This window comes from Dermacentor variabilis, chromosome 9 (genome assembly GCF_050947875.1).
Source record: "Dermacentor variabilis isolate Ectoservices chromosome 9, ASM5094787v1, whole genome shotgun sequence".
Classification (NCBI taxonomy): domain Eukaryota; kingdom Metazoa; phylum Arthropoda; class Arachnida; order Ixodida; family Ixodidae; genus Dermacentor; species Dermacentor variabilis.
In genome coordinates, this window is record NC_134576.1 from 136502034 (window position 1) to 136520345 (window position 18312).

The window sequence follows — 18312 nt, forward strand, 5'->3', positions numbered from 1 at the left end:
TGACCCCTTGACGGTTTGGTCTTGCTGGTAGACAACGTTGCTCATCGCCCTGCACTACTACGGGTAAGTACCACGTGCTGATTTGTGCTATGACTGTCCTCCAGTGATTAAAAATAAGCCGTGTTGTTGCCGTTAATTTCAATTTGATCTTCCTTTCTAGTTAAATATATTCATTTTATTCTCAAATGGAAAATGAATATACTACAAAGGAAAGCAAGAAAAGGGAAGTACTAAACATTCTCGTCTACGCCTGACTGGGTCCCTGTCAACATTTTTACTCCAGTGGCAACGGTAGCATAATACTGTTCCACAAAAATAAATCATTGCAATATAAGTCTTGATGCACTCTAGCCATATCAACTTAAATACCTGGACAAGTAATAACATTAAAGGAAATGCATTTATCGTAAGGCAAACGGTGCAAGCATAAACTTAAGATTCTACAAGTAATCAGGTAAACCAAACCGACTAACAGTTTGTTGTGGAAGTTTAAGTACAATGCAAAAAGCATGGCGTCAAAGAAAAAGGGGCCCGGGCAAGTTTAGTATTACCTAAGCCCTAGGGGGGTGGGGATTAGCTTGCTCCCTTAATAGATCCCTCTAAAGTGGCTTTCTGAAATGTCTTGTGGACTTGCCAACCTTGAAACTCAAATTTAACATGCAATCATTAACGACAGCAGGGTTCTAGAAGCTAATATTCCGTTTGTCATAACTTGTCTTTAATTTCGGCAATTGATAACACATTTCTGAGCTGCATTTATTTTCGTCAAGTCTCTTTTCGTTTGGCTCGTTTAACCTCGGTATATATACGTTGAGCGTCCGCACGTGTGTAGTTCGCTCGTGAATACCAATTTGTATGCGTCGTGAAAATCCCTAGCAGAGTCCGTGTTTCTAGATTTCAAGCGCACGGCAAGGCTCGACCTGAACCTAGCAGGTATTTGGTGTCTTGTCCTTACTAAAGAGCTTATTAGGCGTGACAGCTTCAAGTTTCAATTAAAATGCTCATTACAAGTTAAACTCGGGAAAAACGAAAATACAAAATATGAGTTTGTGGGTTCCACATTAATGCACATACAAAGACTAAAAAGGAATACTTAATGGCGCTTCCAGACCTAAATAAATTCATTCTTTCTCTGACGTTCACTTGAAGCTACTCGTAGTTTCAATCTAGCATCTTTGGCAACTCTCCTCACCGCCGATTTACTTTGTGTTAATTCTGCGTCACGAAATGAAATTGATGTCATCAGTATATGGTATGAAGAGCTTTACTTAGATCCTGAGGGATCAGTCTGGAACTGATGCGGGCCGCTTCCACGTCGGGACAGAGGCCGAGCACCTCTGCGGTCACACTGGAGAGCCCTGAGTTGTATCCCACTAATGAAAAAATACTTTTCTACACAAGTCGTATGGCAGATATAAAGGAAAACGAAAAGCAGCCCTAATGAGCCTCTTAGTGCACCTGTAGTCACCGAGATTAGTTTGGACAATAATAAACCCAGTTTATCATCTTGCGTACCATCTTGCAAATGGCTTCTAATCAGGTTTAGCCCGCACCCTTCAATTCTGTAAGAATACAGCTTATTGAAAATTACTTGGTGGTTCACTGAATTGAAAGCCTCGATCCAGACATACTTCCACTGCATACAACGTTTGGTCCATATTTACTACGACTTTGTTTCCAGTAAAGCTAGCTCAGTTGCCTTATCGTCTAATCAACCAATTTGGGGTGGCTTAAGTTATTCTTTTTAGAAACCTCTATAATCTCTTGTGCAGTACGCGTTCAAGTACTTCATTGCAAATGCTCAGTACGAATATTGTCCTTTCAAGATCCCGACGTGTGCTTTCGATTGCGGGCCTCAAGAGTTGGAAGATGATCCAGTGTCTTCGCATCCATCGCATTCCCTCGCCGGTGAAGTCTTGCTGGTGGACTGGACTTCGTTCCTCGCCCGGCACTACTCCTGGCAAGTACCATGAACCCTAGAATCGTAGTATGGCTGTGTTGTCGAGTGTTTAACAAGCCTTGCGTAATTACAGGTTCCTACAGTCTGCTTTCCATTGTGGCTATTCACAAGCATATCCAGCGGGCGCTTCTGCACATCTAGTCTCCGACCTACGGTACAGAGCTCCACTTCATCTCTACTCGTCCTATGGTCGGCTGTTTTACGTCTGCATTTTTCTCGCCGGTGGCTTCCAGCTGGCAGACGGAGATTCGTTCATCTCGCTGCCCCACTTCTGACAAGTACCATATACACTACAATGGTACTACGGGATCTTTTCTCGAGTGGTGTCTAAGCCCTGTGGCGTTTAAGGTTCCGAACGTCTTTTGAATGAAGCTTTGTTGAGATGGAGCTTTTCCAATGTCGGCTGTTCAGTTTCTTTCAGTGCTCTTTTCCTTAATCATGTTCCTACATCTCCCCGGTGCCGCAAGCATACAAACTTTGTGGGCTTCCGGAGAAATCTGCTGTCGAATGTATATACTATGCCGGCCCTCGACGTTTGGTTTATGCTACGGAAAACTTCCTTCGTCACGCAGATTTTACAATAGGCTCTTCAATGTCACTCTCCGTGTAAGACGACGTATGACTTCAGTTCCTGGTGATATCAGGTGATATAATTTCCTGACACATAATTTATTTCGTCTACTCTCAGTGGCACTATTTCTTACAGTGCTTCTGTAACTTCACATGGTCTCCCCTTTTATCGAAGGTTGCCGTCCTATTCTTCAGTGCCTTGTCAGGATTGGGGGCTCAATCCCATCGCTCGTGATCCGTTGTCAAGATTGGAGTCCGGCATGAATTGGAAGGTAGCTGGCCCATGCCGTCGTCCAACTTATCCACGCTGAGGACGTTGATGAAGGGGGGGGGGGCTGTTTCTCATTGAGAACGAGTAATAAGGGTTTACAGTATTTACATGCAGTTCATCAGTCTAGCATGACTGCGAGAGAAAGTACGTCAGTCCAACACGACTGCTTGAGAGTGTCTAACATGACTGCGTAAGAAAGTGTGTCGAGCATCCGCACAACAGCGGCTTATAAGCAAGCACTCGGCCCCCTTGATTCCAAGGGGACTGAAAACGTTCGTCCAGTCATTGTAAGCACGCCGCCACTCCCCGGGACGGGTTACACAGACACACACACACGTGCATGGTCCGGAGCCGACGTCAGAGGGGCTAGGAGCCGACAGGAGTAGCGTGCCTGGGTAGCACATTGTCTTGCATCTTGGTCAGCGCGTGGGAAGGAGCCTACGACGACGTTCCCGCGGCAACTCCGCCACCCGTAGCAGATCAGGTCCGCGTTGGGGAGTTCGGTAACAAGAGTTGGCCCGCCGAACTCAGTCACAACGGCGACGAGGCTAGAGCGTAACAATGGCGGTTTCAGGACAAAGCCTACTTCGTCAAACTCATCCTAGCTGAAGCGACGGAGAGTGGAGGGCGCGCGTATTGTTCCCGACACAAAGTCGACTTAGTCACGCCGTGGCTAGAGGTTGGCAGCGGCGTTCCAAGATGAGGTTGCCACCGCTGGCGTAAATGGCTGGCAAACTTGCACTGCATCTGGCCGTTCTTAACAGCCTCCTCCCAGGCTTCTGTTTCCGCCCGTTGCGCACAGCTGCCTCCTCCCCAGAGACCACCCATACCAATCACCACAGAGCTGCCCGGCGTTTCCAAACAGCCCTACCCGACTTGTGCCCTTCAACAGACGGCTGCCTCCCTCCTGCATGAGGACCACGGAGGGAACCTGCAGATCTACGTTGACGGCTCGGTGATGCCGGACACAGGCTCGTCGACTGCGGCCTGCGTAGTGCCCGCCTTGCGGAAGAGCAAGCAGTGTCGACTCCCCGACCATGCGACGTCAACAGCGGCAGAGGTAGCAAGCCTTCATCTGGCTGTGGACTTCCTCGCAGAGGAGCTGCCAGTGACCCCAGTGACCATCTACTGCGACTCCAAGGCGGCACTTCTCGGCCTGCAGAGGCCAGAAAGGGCCAGCCTCGGGGTTGCCCTGCTCTCGACAAGGCTGATGGCTCTCCAGGAGGCGGGCTGCTCGGTGTTCCTGCACTGGCTTCCAGCCAAGGTAGGGATACCGGACAACGAGGAAGCTGATGCACTGGCAAAGCGTGCCCACCACTGCGTGGTCCCGCCAAGCCTGGCAGTGACAGCCAATGATTTCACAAGCCACAGGCTTCGGCGCCATCTGCTGGCCTGCCATCCGGACAAGCGGATGTCCTTGGGCCGCCCTCCGCGACCACTTCCACAGCGCGGCCTCGCACGCAGGGGGACCTCCCTCCTTCTGCGACTGAGGATTGGCTGCTGTTGGACGGGTGCTCGCCGCCACCGGCACGGCCTCATCGCCTCTCCAGCGTGTGCCTCCTGTGGGGAGCCCGAGACCCTGGAGCACCTCCTGCTGGCCTGCCCTGCTTACCTGCAGCAGCGTGACCGTCTCCAGCAGGAGTTCCGACGCCTGGGGCTTCCTTCTGCACGGCAAGAAGACATCCTCTTCCCTGGTCGTAGGAGCTACCAGCCCTCCTAAGTGTCGTCGAGTGCCTCGACTCGTCGGGGCTCTCGGCGAGACTAGGATTTTCTGCAAAGACGGATAGCCTCACGGCTATCCAAACCACTCTAGGCTACTCGACCTGCCCGAACCATCTGGCTCCTGCTGGATCACCGCCCCCTGGCCTTTCACCAGATCACCTCTCCTACCGGACCCACTGGGCCTTTCCTGCCGGACTGCTCAGCCGCTGCCATGACGACACTTTAACCCTCTACTCTCCTATCTCCTTTGCTCCCACGATCCCCCCACCCCTGTTGACGCTGAGCCGTGCTCCCGCAAGGGCTGCAGAAAACAGCGTCAACCTTTCCTTATCCCTTCAAGAACCACGTCTTTCTCTGCAAGAGCTAAAGGAATAGGTTCTCTAGGTCCATCGTGAACTTGCGTTAGCAGTTGGTTGTTCTTGACACACTTCGTATATTAAGGTATATAATTATCCATTGTGCAGTACATGTCGGCCGATCGCTTTTCGCAGTTGACTTTAAAAGTACGGATGGGCCTTTATAAGAAGCCGCCCCCTTACTGTGCTCCTTCAGCGGTTAATTCCGCTGCGTAATTGGTCACGAACTCTTCAGTTGTTTGGCGACGTAATGTCGTGACAACATTCAATTCCTTATTAGTTTTCCGGTGTCTTGCGATGTCGCTGATCATTTATTTTCGAGCTGAGAAGCACCGGAAAGAGTGTAAGAAAGAGCTGAAGCGTGTCCACCAGTTTCGCAGTGTACACATATGGTCACGGCTCATGTGAAAGTTACACAATATGGCAATGTCTGCGTTTTCTTTTTCGAAGTTGATCCCAGAGCACCGTTGAAACGTAGCCAAACTATTTCAAACATTGTGGTCTTTAGTCCATCGTGAAGAGGAGGTACTTCCTCTTAAAAGGTTCTGTAACGTTATCTTCGCCACACAACGCACTGTCGTATTGCTTCACTCATTTTCGTCCCCTTTGCCCGAAATCTCGTCGTTATAAAAGTCTGTGTTCCACGTACTCCGTCGTGCAGTTTGCCCATATACTTGTCGCACTAATAGTAAATATTTCTTCCTTGTATATGTGATCGGTTGCTGCTAGTCTTGTCGTATAGGCCCTGCCAAAGGTGCCCGTGAAGTGAAATTTGGCATTTTTTTCTTCTTTTAGTGGACCTTTCAACTTGTCTGCTCATATTATTCACGGAACGAAACATTCACGCAGTTACCTTCCCAATATTCAAGTAAATACCGAACCTGTCAACTTCAATGCCTCGTCTTGAGATCCTTTTCGACGTGTATCTAACACGTGATTCATCTCCTTTTGTCCTTTCATTATCCGGCATTTTGTAACGGCTATTCCTTGGTCAGCTTCAACTCGCATCCCTTCCACAAAATTGTTCACTACAACATATTTTCTACGGTGCCTCCTTGTTATATCTGCTAGTTTTCACTACCGCTGACGTGTTCCCATAGTTCTCCTACTGAGGACTCCTTGATTATTTTTTTTCAGTCTGCGCTCAACTTGTGCTTCAAGCATTTGCTTTCTCCTATGCAGCATGATTGTACGAGTGGTCCAGTACTTTACTGATGCTCGTAAGTTCTACTTTTGCTAGAATGACGACGGTATCCATCAGAACTACTGTTTTTTTTTTCAGGACCAGCACTATCTCCGCTCTCATATAAGAGTACCATGAACGCTGCACTTACATACGCCATCGGGCTTGCATCCGAGAAAGTGTTGCTGTTCAGTTTCATATTGTCGATTTATTCCGATTTTCCTGGCTGCATTCCTTCATACATCCTTTATCTTCGTCTGAAAGACTGCTGTCCCAAGATGTTTCGGTTATTCCTCATTATTGAATACCGATAGCAGGAATACCGTCGGCCCTGTCCCATTTCATTCCTAAGACTCTAGTCTCGCTTGATCACGTAGGAACGGCGTTTTGATGCGCATTAAAATTTTCATCACTGGTTGATGTCTTTCCTAAGATTCATTGAAGCTCGGCGATTTTTTTGTTCTTGCTTCCTTGTTCATGCATTTTCCCTGGTTTTCTTATGATGTTCCAAGCATAACTTCATCAGCGCGAACCTAATTACATTTACTGTCATTGCGAGAGTTCCTTCGAAAATTCATTATTGTTGATACATCTGTACTCAAATTTCCTCCTGCCTGCACCTACACGACAATCACTACATTGTTGTTTTTTCAGCTACATTGCTTTTCCTCGCTGCTGTCTTCTCAGTCTTTCATTTCCCCTTGCCATTCTCCCAGGGCAGGGAAGCACGCCAGAATCTCGTCCGGTTTCTCTCCCCTCCTGCCTGAAGGTTATCATTCAAAACATTCTTAATCCTGACCACGAGGCGTCAAATACTACGCTTACTTACTTGTCGGTCTTCTGGCATTTGCTTGATGCGACATAGTATTTAACGTTGATCCTTCCGATCGCGGTCGTTATGCCATTTCAAGCGTGAAACCACTCGCATTGAACAGCTGTACTTTTCTCTCGGTACTGAATTTGTCTCCAGCTTTCGGGATAGTATTCCAGTTGCCACTACACTGGTTTCCACGTTCACTTGCTCTCCATCCTTCTGAACAGTCCTTGTGCAGGATGTAACTGCATGGTTAAATTCATGCATCGTTTCTTTCTCAGGAATTCGGCCAGTATTGGCCATTTTCAACTTTTTCTTGGCCGAACTTTCGTCAGTTTTTCTGTCGTCAAAAACCATAGTGCATTTGAGTTTCAAACTTCTTATTCTAGACCACATTTGTAAGGAAAAATCCATTCGAGAATGCTTTCCATTTTCCATTGTATCTTCGTTTCGTCTACGGTCTGCGCTCCAAAAGATTACTTCGGGCACGAGCATCACCTGCGCCAGGAGCGACTGCTATTCTATTCTCCAGTGGCGTCCTGATGGTAGACTGGACTTGTTTCCTCGCCCTGCACCACTTCTGGTAGGTGTCGCCTACACACGACTCGATATACGGCTGTCTCCTCCAGTGGTTAACAAAGAAGCACTGTGTCGTTCCAGGCTCTGCACTCCTGTTTTGCGGTCCACGAGGGTACCCAGCGCGCTCCTGCACGACTCTACGGTCTGCGCTCCAAAAGATTTCTTCGGGCACGACAATCACCTGTGCCAGGAGTGACTGCTATTCTACATTCTCTTGCCAGTGGCGTCCTGCTGGCAGACTGGACTTAGCCTGGCGCGCTTGCACTTAATTCTGGTAAATATCATATACAGACGACTGTCCTGAGACTGCATGCTTTCGAATGACCAAAAAACGGTGCTTGTGTCGTTTCAGGTTCCCAGTGTTTGCTGTAGCTTGTGGCGGGAGGGAAATGTTACAGCACGATCATTCGCAAGATTCCTGGCCTTACCTCAAGAGCGAGTAACTTCAGCCCGATCGTCCTGCCCCAGAGTCCATACAGCACGCTTCCTCATACTCGTGAAGGCGTCGCACGCCTGTCTTGGCGGTGTCCTGCACTGTGTTAACGGCGTGTTCATGTTCTCAAGGACTGCGTGTCGTCGCAGTCCCGCGACCGTCCATCGGATGTGCTCCTACAGTTCGCTGTTGCCTTTTTCCGCAGGCATATGTAACAGATTTAGTGTAGCAAGCCTTTCTGCTTTGGAAGAGTGGTACGCTGCTCAGCGAATAGATGGTGCTTCTAGGAATCCGGTTAATACGAAGCAGAACAGTAAAACGGTCTGGTTATATGGACACCACTCAGTCAGTAATAAGGATTGTCGATGTACAAATGAGCCGATCTGTAAATTTTTGGTGGCGAGAGTAATGGACATTCATTCACATTGTGCACTTTCGTAGTAGTGTGTGTGTGTGTGTGTGTGTGTGTGTGTGTGTGTGTGTGTGTGTGTGTGTGTGTGTGTGTGTGTGTGTGTGTGTGTCACACGCGTTTGGTTTGTGCATTTGGGATAAGTCTCCTTACTCCTGTGTTCCTTTTGTTCGGTCGAGAACGTATGACGAGCTCCACTGGTATACCCGGTGCACTTTGAATTTTTTATATTTCGGTGGCCTTTCCAGCGTCCCAGTTGATTCTTCATTTTTGCTCTTTCATTCCTGTTGAAAAGTTCCTGGTTTGATCGTTTACTATCTTCTATGGACATCCGCTTGGTTGAAAGGCTCGTTTCTTTGGCTTTGGTCCTCGGGTTGGCCTCGGTGCTCGTTTCCGCATTCAACGGATTTGTTCAGGCGTCTTTCTCGTGCCAGAAACGAGGTCTTCACACATTCTCGGTTCTTCCACGTCGCTCGTCACTGACTAGAAAAGATCAACATACCACTACAAAAGGACACAATGCCAATGAATGGGAAAGGGGAGGGTGATTATTCTCGCCAACAAAAATTTCCTGATTTGCTCATTATGATAATGACGTCCATATTTAAGACTGGTTGGTGGGAAATGTCACCGGGCTCGCTGTTTCTAGTTTTTTGGTGTCCCTAATTAATGAAATCCTTTTATGGATCTACATGGTCCAACTTATGTATTGCCTGCCGTTTGTTTGTCGGACAGTGCTACCCGCTGTCGTCACTTGTTCACCGCGTATACTGCGCCGTAGTTTGATACATTTATCTGTGCACAACTATCGTGTACCCTGCAAGGTGGGTAGGAATACTGAAGCGCCATGGTACCCTTGACGCAGCTGTCACGTCGTTGCCCGCTGACTGTAGTTCAGGTTACGCACAGTTGGACAATTTCGTGATTAAAGCACACCGCGTGAGCGATTCTCAAACAGCTGCTTCGAAGGTGCTACATGTACTCCCCCTACGCCATGTGTAAACATGTCGAGGCAAGTGATGCGCACGAGCACGCTCAAAGAAATAAGAAAATGTCAGCTTGTATCTTCTGTTAAAACGAATTAAGTTTACCAATGTAGCCCCCGTACTTGTTTTCTGTGCGCTGTATTAGTCTTTCCATTGCTATGTGAATGCATCTGAATGAGTTTTCTTTCAATAGTGTTCGAATTCGCACGTGCTACCGCTATTGTCCTAATCTTGATATATGGACGCACACTTCATTTATTACGAATTACTTTTATTCTCAACCTTACCTCTGCGTTGATTGATAACCAAATAAAAGGTGGGCACTGTCCTTAATCCCGGTATGTACTTGATATGTATTCCTGTATAAATACAGAAATGTATGCATGTTAATGCACTGTGTATATGCTGCTGCTTGCAACATCTTAAAGTCAAGTAGCATTGAATCGCTTTTATTTCGTTTACTGAAGTCGTGTTCTGCGTTCTTTGTGCTGATCATGCATTGCAATAAACTGCACGTTGCCCCCAAATATTCTATCAAAATAAAACTTCTTATTCCTGTTGTCCGTCTCACTAACTCAATGTAGCGCAAGGACTGTACCAGCCAACCGTAATGGCAAATTCGCCGTCTGCAACAGGTCGAGAAAGAGATAAAACTTATGTCCTTGATGGTGTTCAGGGGTGGCGGGTCTCGGGAGACTAAGCCCCAACACCCCCCTTCCTCAAACGGTGGCCAGTCCTTGCTTTCTGGCGGTGTCTTCGGCCATGCGGACGGCCCAGAGCTGCTCCTCTGGGTCCAAGCTGAGCAGCAATGTCTCCCACTGCTCGGCCGTAGTTATGATGCGTGTTAGTGCGGGAGGTGTTGGTGGGTGAGGCTTCGTGGCATTGCCAGATAACATGATCGAGGTCAGCGCGGGCTTCGCACGCTTTGCAGAGTGGGGAGCATGCATCGGGGTACATGCGGTTGTAAAGCACGGGGTTCGGAAAAGTTTGTGTCTGAAGGAGTCGCCAAGTGGTGGATTGAGACTTATTCAGTGTTTTGTGTGCTGGGGGGTAGCGTAACCGCTCTCTGCGGTAGTGCAGGAGAATTTCTCTGAACGTGACCATTCGGCCCCGCGCGTGACCGCGATGCAGAACAGAGGGCTGGTCGGGATCGGAAGACGCAGGAGAAGGATGATGCGCCCGGTGTGCGGGAGCTCGGGTGGCTTCGTGGGCGGTTTCCAGGCAGACCCGAGTGACCAGGGGCCCAGATCTGCACGCGGCGTTGCCTTGAGGGAGGAGTGCCAGAGAATCTTCTGCGCTTGGGGTGCTATCAGTCCTCTTGTGTAGTTATGAATGGCCGTTTTTGAATCGCTCATAATGCAGTGTGCATTCGCAGCCGCGTAGGCCAAAGCGATGGCCGTTTCTTCTACTTGGGGTTGCGTGGTGAATATTGATGCGGCCGCGGCGAGGCGGTACTGCAAACCCGCGACTGCGACGACCGCCATGGCGTTTTGGTTGGGGTATTCTGCTGCGTCCACGCAGGTTACGTCAGCGGCTTGGTCGTAGCGCTTTTGTAGTTCAGCTCTTTCTGCACGTCGCTCCGGATTATGTTCAGTGTGCATATTGCGAGGTATGGGCGGGATAACTAGCTGAGCACGAATGTGTGGAGGGATGGGTACTTTTGGCCCGAATTAGGTGGTATAGGTTGTGCCTAGCATGTGCCTGCCCGTGGTGCAAGTCGTGAATCGTTCGTATTGGCCAATACGCTGCGCTTCAATAAGTTCGTCTATGGTGTTATGAATGCCGAGGGCGTCCAGTTTCTTGTTAGAGGTGGTGATGGGAAATTGTAGGGCTTGTTTATAAGCCCTCTTGATCATGGTATTGAGTTTGAGCTTGTCAGTTGCATTGAGGCTGAGGTACGGGGCGACATAGGTGATCCTACTCAGGGCGTAGGCGGTTACCAGGCTTAAAGGTTGCTTTCTTTCATGCCGTGATGTCGATTTCCGATGTGTGCAATGAGGCGAGTGGTTTGGTGTACATGATTATCTAATTGCTTGAGTATCTCCGTGTTTCTGCCGTTTTGTTGGATGCGTAATCCAAGGATACGAATGCTAGGTACAGTAGGCATGCGTTGCTGGTGCACGTGGAGTTCTATCTCGGGCGGGCGGGGGTCTGGACGTCGACGTCCCCAATTAGGCTTGTACAGAAGGAGCTCCGATTTCTGTGGGGAGCACTCCAGGCCGCGCGGTTCTACGTATGCAACGACCTCGTTGATGGCTTGCTGCAGCGTGTCTTGGATGTCCCCGTCGCTGCCCCCGGTGACCCACAGGGTGATATCGTCTGCGTAGAGGCTATGCTTGAGGCTGGGGATGCTAGCTAATGCAGGCGGTAGTCCGAGCAAGGCCACGTTAAACAGAAAAGGGGATATAACCGATCCTTGCGGCGTGCCTTTGCTGCCGAAGTGAATAATTGGCGACTGCAACCCTCCGGTGGTAACGGTGGCCGTATGACCTGTAAGGAAATTCTTCACGTAGTTATATGTTCGATGTCCAACCTGGAGTTGTGCCAGTTGGTTCAGTTTGGCCTCATGCGCCAAGTTATCGAAGGCCTTGGTTAGGTATAGCCCCAAGATGGATCTCGTGTCCAGCCTGGAGCTTTTGTCGCCATCGATAATTTGGTGCTTGAACTGAATCGTATCTTGAGCAGAAAGTTTCGGGCGGAAGCTAACCATGGTATTGGGGAAGAAGTCGTTGTCGTTCATATGTCTGTGTAAGCGTGTGAGGATGACGTGTTCGAGGACCTTTCTCCGACACATGAAGTGAGGGAGATAGGGCGGAGGTTTTCGAGTAGGAGGCGCTTCCCGGGTTTGGGAATCATAATTTTGTCTTCTTTCCATTGTGAGGGGAGGTTTCCAGTTTCCCAGTATGCGTTAAAATAAGCTGTGAGGGCTACTATAGAATCCTCATCTAGGTTGTGAAGCATTTTATTAGTAATGCCATCAGGTCCCGGGGCCGAGTTAGGGCGAAGTGCGAGTACTGGATTTGCGTGCGAGCGTGCGTTCCTATTCGCCATGTATAAGCCGGTTGACGTGCCATTGTACGTTCCTCTTTTCGTGGAAGTGGCCTCGACGACAGGAGGGGTATGTGCTCCGCTTGAGGTCAGTGACCCCGCAAACGAATGTCGCGAAACAAAACACCGACAGCGCGTGCCTTTTGTGTTAAATCTTCTCGGGCTTAAATATTAAGAGTGCGAAACAATAACAGAAGCCTGGAAATCATGTAAATTGTTTTGGCTCGAATGCACTACTTCCGGGATCAGCCCGCATAAGAAGCCGCGTTACTACCAGAAAGTTCTGCTTCGCGCGTAGCATTCTCCACCAGCGTTTCCCGGTAGACATTACGGTTACGTAAGCTGCAATTGCCCGGAAGCGTGAGAAGCAGTCAGGGATCTTTGAATACTACGTGTTCCGCTCTCAAAGGCGAAGCTTAAGCGTCCTCCAAGAGAGAGATGATAATGATGATGATGAAAAACTTTATCCCTCTTTAAAGGTAATGGGGCAACGGAATAGAGGGTGGGGGGAGGAACTACTTGAAGTAGGCCGCCTCTATCCTCTCAGCCCACTCCAGGATGGCCTCCTGAAGGTCGGGCCTCGAGCTGCGCAAGGCATTCTCCCACTGCTCCTCACTAGATATTAATTGCTTGAGGAAAGGGGGTGATTAGGGCACCCCCACATGATGTGGTTTAAGTCTGCTTTGGGAGAGAGACAGAATTTACAAGAGGGAGAAAGGTAAATGGAGAGATGAATGCGGTGGAGGAGGTAAGGGGAGGGAAAGGTGCGAGTCTGCAGCTGTCACCACAGAACTTCACACCTACGCGGGGATTTCCCCATGAGTGGCGGAAAGGTTAAACGGTCTAATCGGTAGTGTGCGTAGATGTCGTGGTTGGTAATAAGTCCATCCCGCGCTGTAAACGGGGCCGCTTCCGTGGCGAGGTACGACACACACATCTGATGCCTGAGCCCGGACTGTAAATCCTCGGGCACTGTCATGAGCCGCCTCGTTTCCGGCAAGGCCCGCATGCGTGGGAGTCCAGATTAATGCCACAGGTTGGGCCAAGAGGAGGAAAAGGGCTAGCTTATAGACCCTGCCCGCTCCAAAGTTATGTATGACTGCTTTGGAGACGCTGGCCGTGAGAGTTAATGACTGATATTGCGTAATGACTTCTGTTCAATTTTACTGCTAGACCAGGCTTCTTGAGCCCAAAAGTGGGTGGCCTTCTCAGTCCAGATAGCCATGGCTCGCTGCCGCCGCCCGATCCCTGTTCACCAACCGTAGCTGGTTGTCAGGGTCTTGCGTCACCAGCAGAGCCTCCCACTAGCCTTCCGATTCTTCCTCTGAATCCGCAGCTTCCTGCATTTATGCCTGGTGGTGATGATGACGGTGGTACTTCTCGGTTATTCCTGCACCCTAGCACCATGTGGCGCAAGGTGTTCGGCGTGTCCGGCGTGCAGAACTTGCAGACTCGCCCGTAGGTGCCCGGATAAGTGGCGTGCAGCAGTGTTCCATGCTGGTAGGTTCCAGCCTGTAGTCTTCTCCAGGTTACCGCTTGTTCCCTACTCATCGTCTTATGCGTGGGCAGGTAGCGATGCCTCTGCTTCCTGGGGTGCGCCAAGATATTCGAGCACTTCTTGGATATCCGTTCATCATCCTCGTCACAGTCGTTGGTCCGTGTTTTCTGAGTGTCGGAGATGGCTCGGCGTGCATGATCTGGAGCCGCGGCGTGCGCCGCCTGGTTCCCCGTGAGAGACTCGTGTCCCGGCGTCCAGAGGATTTGTGCTGCGTCTATCTTGGTGTTGTTCAAGACCTGAAGTGCTGCCTTTCCGATCCTTCCATTCACATACCTTCTGCATGCTTCATGCGAGTCCGTCACCACGGTAACCAGGGTCTTGCACATTGCGATGGCCAGGGCTATGCCCAGCTCTGCCGCTGTGCTCGTGTCCTTGGTACATATAGATGTGGCTGTAAGTAGTTCGCCCTTCTCGTCGACCACGCTGATTGCAAATCGGTCTTAAAAGTTTTTTTATTATTATTAGCTGTGTGTGTGTGTGTAGGAGAGTTTAATATGATGGGTGATGCTTGCTACTCATTCTCGCTTATATTCATTTTTTGCGGTATTCACTCTATTTAGTTATTACTACCCAAAGCATACGCTTAACCAGTACCACCTAGTCACTGATTTGACAACTTCCAGTTATGAACTTCGTCTGAACCTATATTCCTCAAAATTTCTTTTCATATTCTTGACCTGTTCTACCGCCCCGTTCTTGGCCGAGGCCTTAAACTTGGTTGCACTATTACGCTAAACAACAGCCAACCATTCGCAATAAGCTTTAGCGCGAAAGGGACAACACAAGGAGGTCTTGTCCTGTCTCGTTCTTGCCTTGTGTTGTCCTCTGAGCGCTAAAGTTTATTAGGAAAACGCACCATCTAATCCGCCCACGCATTCTGCTGAACAACCAACGAACCAACTTGGCCTTGTGGTTGCTGCTGTGCCCTCGACACGTATGGCTCACACGCACGAGGGGCATTGGCCGTGGCTCTTGTTGTTCCTCTGCAACAAGTGGCACATACCCAAATTGGGAGACAGGTCAAGAATTGGGCGGTTTGCACAACATGGGTGACAGTTATTATTATTATTCATCTACTTTTCGATTCACTTAGCATGATGAGTGTTCCACTTTGAACACCGTGGCAGATGGGTTCAATATTTAAGTCAACTTTTACTTCAATTTCATGTACCGTTGATTTGAAAGGTTGGACACGACGTCATTGACTCGGCAAGTTTTGTTGCCCAAAGGTATATCTTTACAATTTGGAAAGTCCGCAGCTCCACACCTAGACACTTTCGCATGTTTGCGTATGTATTTGAGGTTTCTGAGACGAGGAAGACGCAGAAGAAGACAGCACGTGCTGGTGTCCGGTCTGCCCAACGTTCCACAGGACACGCCAGCCAGCGAGCCCGCCTCGTCGAAGCGGCCGCGGAAGCACCAGCCAGGTGCGTTTCCATTTGCTTTTTCTACTGCGACAGCAGTCGTGAGGTGCGTATTCAGTTTGCGACGTGCTGCCTGCACGTTAAAACCAGCTACGCCACCACGCAAGTGACTACGAGCTACGGCTCTTGCAATTATCCCACGACCCTCTGTCCCCAGCGGTTGCGGAGCACGTGACCAAGGCGGCGGTCAGACCTTGAACGTGGCGAGGGTGCTAATTATATCTGGATCCGGACAGGTCACCGCTGGAAACTGGACATAGGCAACGTTTAACACGCGAACCCTCTCGAGTGAAGCTAGCTTAGCAGGACTCTTTGGGGAACTATCAGGCATAGCGTGAGATTTTATTGGCCTTAGTGAGCTTATTATTGGCCTTAGTGAGGTTAGAAGAAGTGGTGAGGCTTATACAGTGCTAACGACTGCGCCCTCTGGTGTAGAGGCCTTCCAGATAAGAGAGAAAACGGGGTGGGATTCCTAATCCCTAAGAATATAGCTGGCAACATTGATGAATTCTACAGTGTTAACAAGAGGGTAGCAGTCGTCGCTATAAAATTAAGTCGGAGATATAGCTTAAAGGCAGGAGAAGCCTACGCCCCAATCTCAGGCGATGATAATGAAGAAATAGATCAGTGTTGTGAATTAGCAATGAGAAAGGTTCAAACTTAGTACACTGTAGTCATAAGCGACCTCGGTGGAAAAGTGGAGGAAAAGCAAGCTGGGGCAGAAGCAATTGGTAACTACCGCACCGATTCTAGAAATAGTAGGGGAGATATATTGGTAGAATTCCCAGGAAGCAATAGACTGAATAATTACCTTTTTCAGGAAGCGCTGTAGCGGGAAGTGGAGGCGGAAAAACCCAAATTGATAAACAAATGAAATAAATTTCATACTCTGCCAATCACAGCATCGCTGGATGTAGTAGTGTTAGGTAGGGTAAATGGTAGTGATCATAGGTTAGCGAAGTCTAGGATTGCTCTCGATTTGAAAAGAGGAAGGGCTAAATTGATGAAGAAACAGGCCAACCTAGACGCAGTAAGGGTTAAAGCAGACGAATTCAGACTGGTTTTCGCAAACAAATATGCAGCTTTAAAACAGGAACGTGAAGATAACAAAGATGTAATGAATGAAACCGTAACTAAGCTGATTTCAGAAGCAACAATTGAGGTTGGAGGTGAGACACCAATGCAACCGCTAGGTATTATCATCTTCAGCCAATTTTTATGTCCCCCTGCAGGATGAAAGCCCCTCCCATCGATCTCTGATTATCGCTGTCTTGTGCTAGCTGAATCCAACTTCCGTCTGCAAATTTCCTAATTTGATCACCCCATCTAATTTTCTGCCGTCCCCGACTGCGCTTAGCTTTCTTTAGCGCACATTCTGTAACTCTTATGGTCCACCTATCCTGCACATTAATATGGCCTGCCCAGCGCCATTTTTTCTCTTATTGTTAACTGTAATATCGACTATCCCCGTTTGCTGTTTCACATGGCTCCCTTCCTGTCTCTTAACATTTTTTTTCCAATCACTCTCTGCGCGTTCCTTGTTCTCGATCTTTGTGAACCTCCGAGTTTCTGCCCCATATTTTAGCACCAGTAGAATGCAATCATTTTACCTTTTCAACAGCAGTGGTAAGCTCCCAGTAAGGGTTTGGTAATGCCTGCCGTATGTGCTCCAACGCATTTTTATGCTTCTGTAAAGTTCATTTTCATGATCAGGGTACCCCTGGAGGAATTAGATGAACATATTCCTGCACCTACTCTAGAGGCTGACTGGCGATCATAAATTCTTGCTTCCTTACCAGGCTACTGAACATTACCTTTGCATTCTGCATATTAATCTTCAACCCTGCTCTTACACTTTATCAGTTAAGGTATTCAATCATTTATTTGCACTTCATCCCCAGTATTCCATGATCGCCAGTCAGCTTCTACAGTATGTGCAGGAGTACTACATTAATCTAAGTCAATTACTCAGGGAACCCTTATCATGAGAAGGAAATTTACAGAAGGACGCAAACAGGTTAGAGTGCATACGGCAGGCATTATCAAATCCTGACAGGGAGCTTCCCGCTGTCATTGAAAAGTAGACAACCACTGCATTGCATTCTACCGGTGCAGACATATGTGGCAAAAACTAGAGGTTAACAAAAAATTGAGGACAAGTTAAGGAACGCACAAGGACCGATGGAATTAAAAATGTTAGGCGTAACGTTAAGAGACGGGAAGAGAGCGGTGTGAATCAGAGCAAACAGGGATAGCCGATATCCTAGTTGACATTAAGAGAAAAAATATAGAGCTGGGCAGGCCATGTAAGGCGTAGGGCAGATAACCGGTGGACCATAGCGTTACAGCATGGGTGCCGAGGGATAGGAAGCACAGTGGAAGTCGACAGATAAGTAGGTGAGGCGATGAAAATATGTATCATTTTGGCAGCATTTTCGAAAATATTTCAGAAGGGCGCTTGAATTTCGTACACTTTGACTTAACAACGTACAGAGGGTACGCCTTTTCGATTACGTACGTATTTGCGGCATTTGGTTTTAACATCTTTGCTGCGTTATTTATTTATGTATTAACACTGTCAACCCTCACAGAGGGTCAAAACAGAGAGGACAATAGCAGTGTTTTGGTCAGGATTAAAACGCTGCTATACCCCAGCAGGAAAGTTACGGATGAATTCCGTAAATGCGTATGTTACAAGAAGGGCAGACCCTCTCGACGTTGCTTCCTGAATGTTGTGGAATTCAGGCAGCCTTTTAAAATATAATTTGTATAAGTGCTGCCCATCGAGTTACGCTGGTGCACTGCTATGAAGTTCGACAAATGGTCGCACGCAGGGCAATGTCTGAAATTCCCGGTATGCTTGTGATGAAATGTTTTCGCATTGTGCGCATTCAACATATAGACATATTCCTTCAACTTCGTTGTCATGAATTAGTTTATAGAAATGCTGCTTCGTGGACTACTTCCAATCCATGGTCTTATTCATGTCTTATATATCG

The 18312-nt window shown here is 48.4% G+C and overlaps 2 protein-coding genes across 2 annotated transcripts in view; both read left to right on the top strand.

Moving 5' to 3' along the window:
• The first annotated feature begins 1965 nt into the window (after positions 1 to 1965).
• On the top strand, positions 1966 to 8851 carry LOC142557629 (uncharacterized). The gene is made up of 3 exons (XM_075669598.1): positions 1966 to 7459; positions 7537 to 7729; positions 7808 to 8851. The coding sequence occupies exon 1, from the start codon at positions 3760 to 3762 to the stop codon at positions 4519 to 4521; it is 762 nt and encodes a 253-aa protein (XP_075525713.1). The 5' UTR covers positions 1966 to 3759; the 3' UTR covers positions 4522 to 7459; positions 7537 to 7729; positions 7808 to 8851.
• Positions 8852 to 15229: 6378 nt separating this feature from the next.
• LOC142557630 (sodium- and chloride-dependent glycine transporter 2-like) overlaps positions 15230 to 18312 on the top strand; it is a 38375-nt gene continuing 35292 nt past the window's right edge. Inside the window, exon 1 of the mRNA XM_075669599.1 lies at positions 15230 to 15316. The gene's annotated coding sequence lies outside the window, so the exon portion shown is untranslated. The remainder of the gene's footprint in view (positions 15317 to 18312) is intronic.

Excerpts from the sequence above, each read along its gene's own strand:
- LOC142557629 (XM_075669598.1), top strand. The coding sequence starts at position 3,760 with ATGCCGGACACAGGCTCGTCGACTGCGGCCTGCGTAGTGCCCGCCTTG.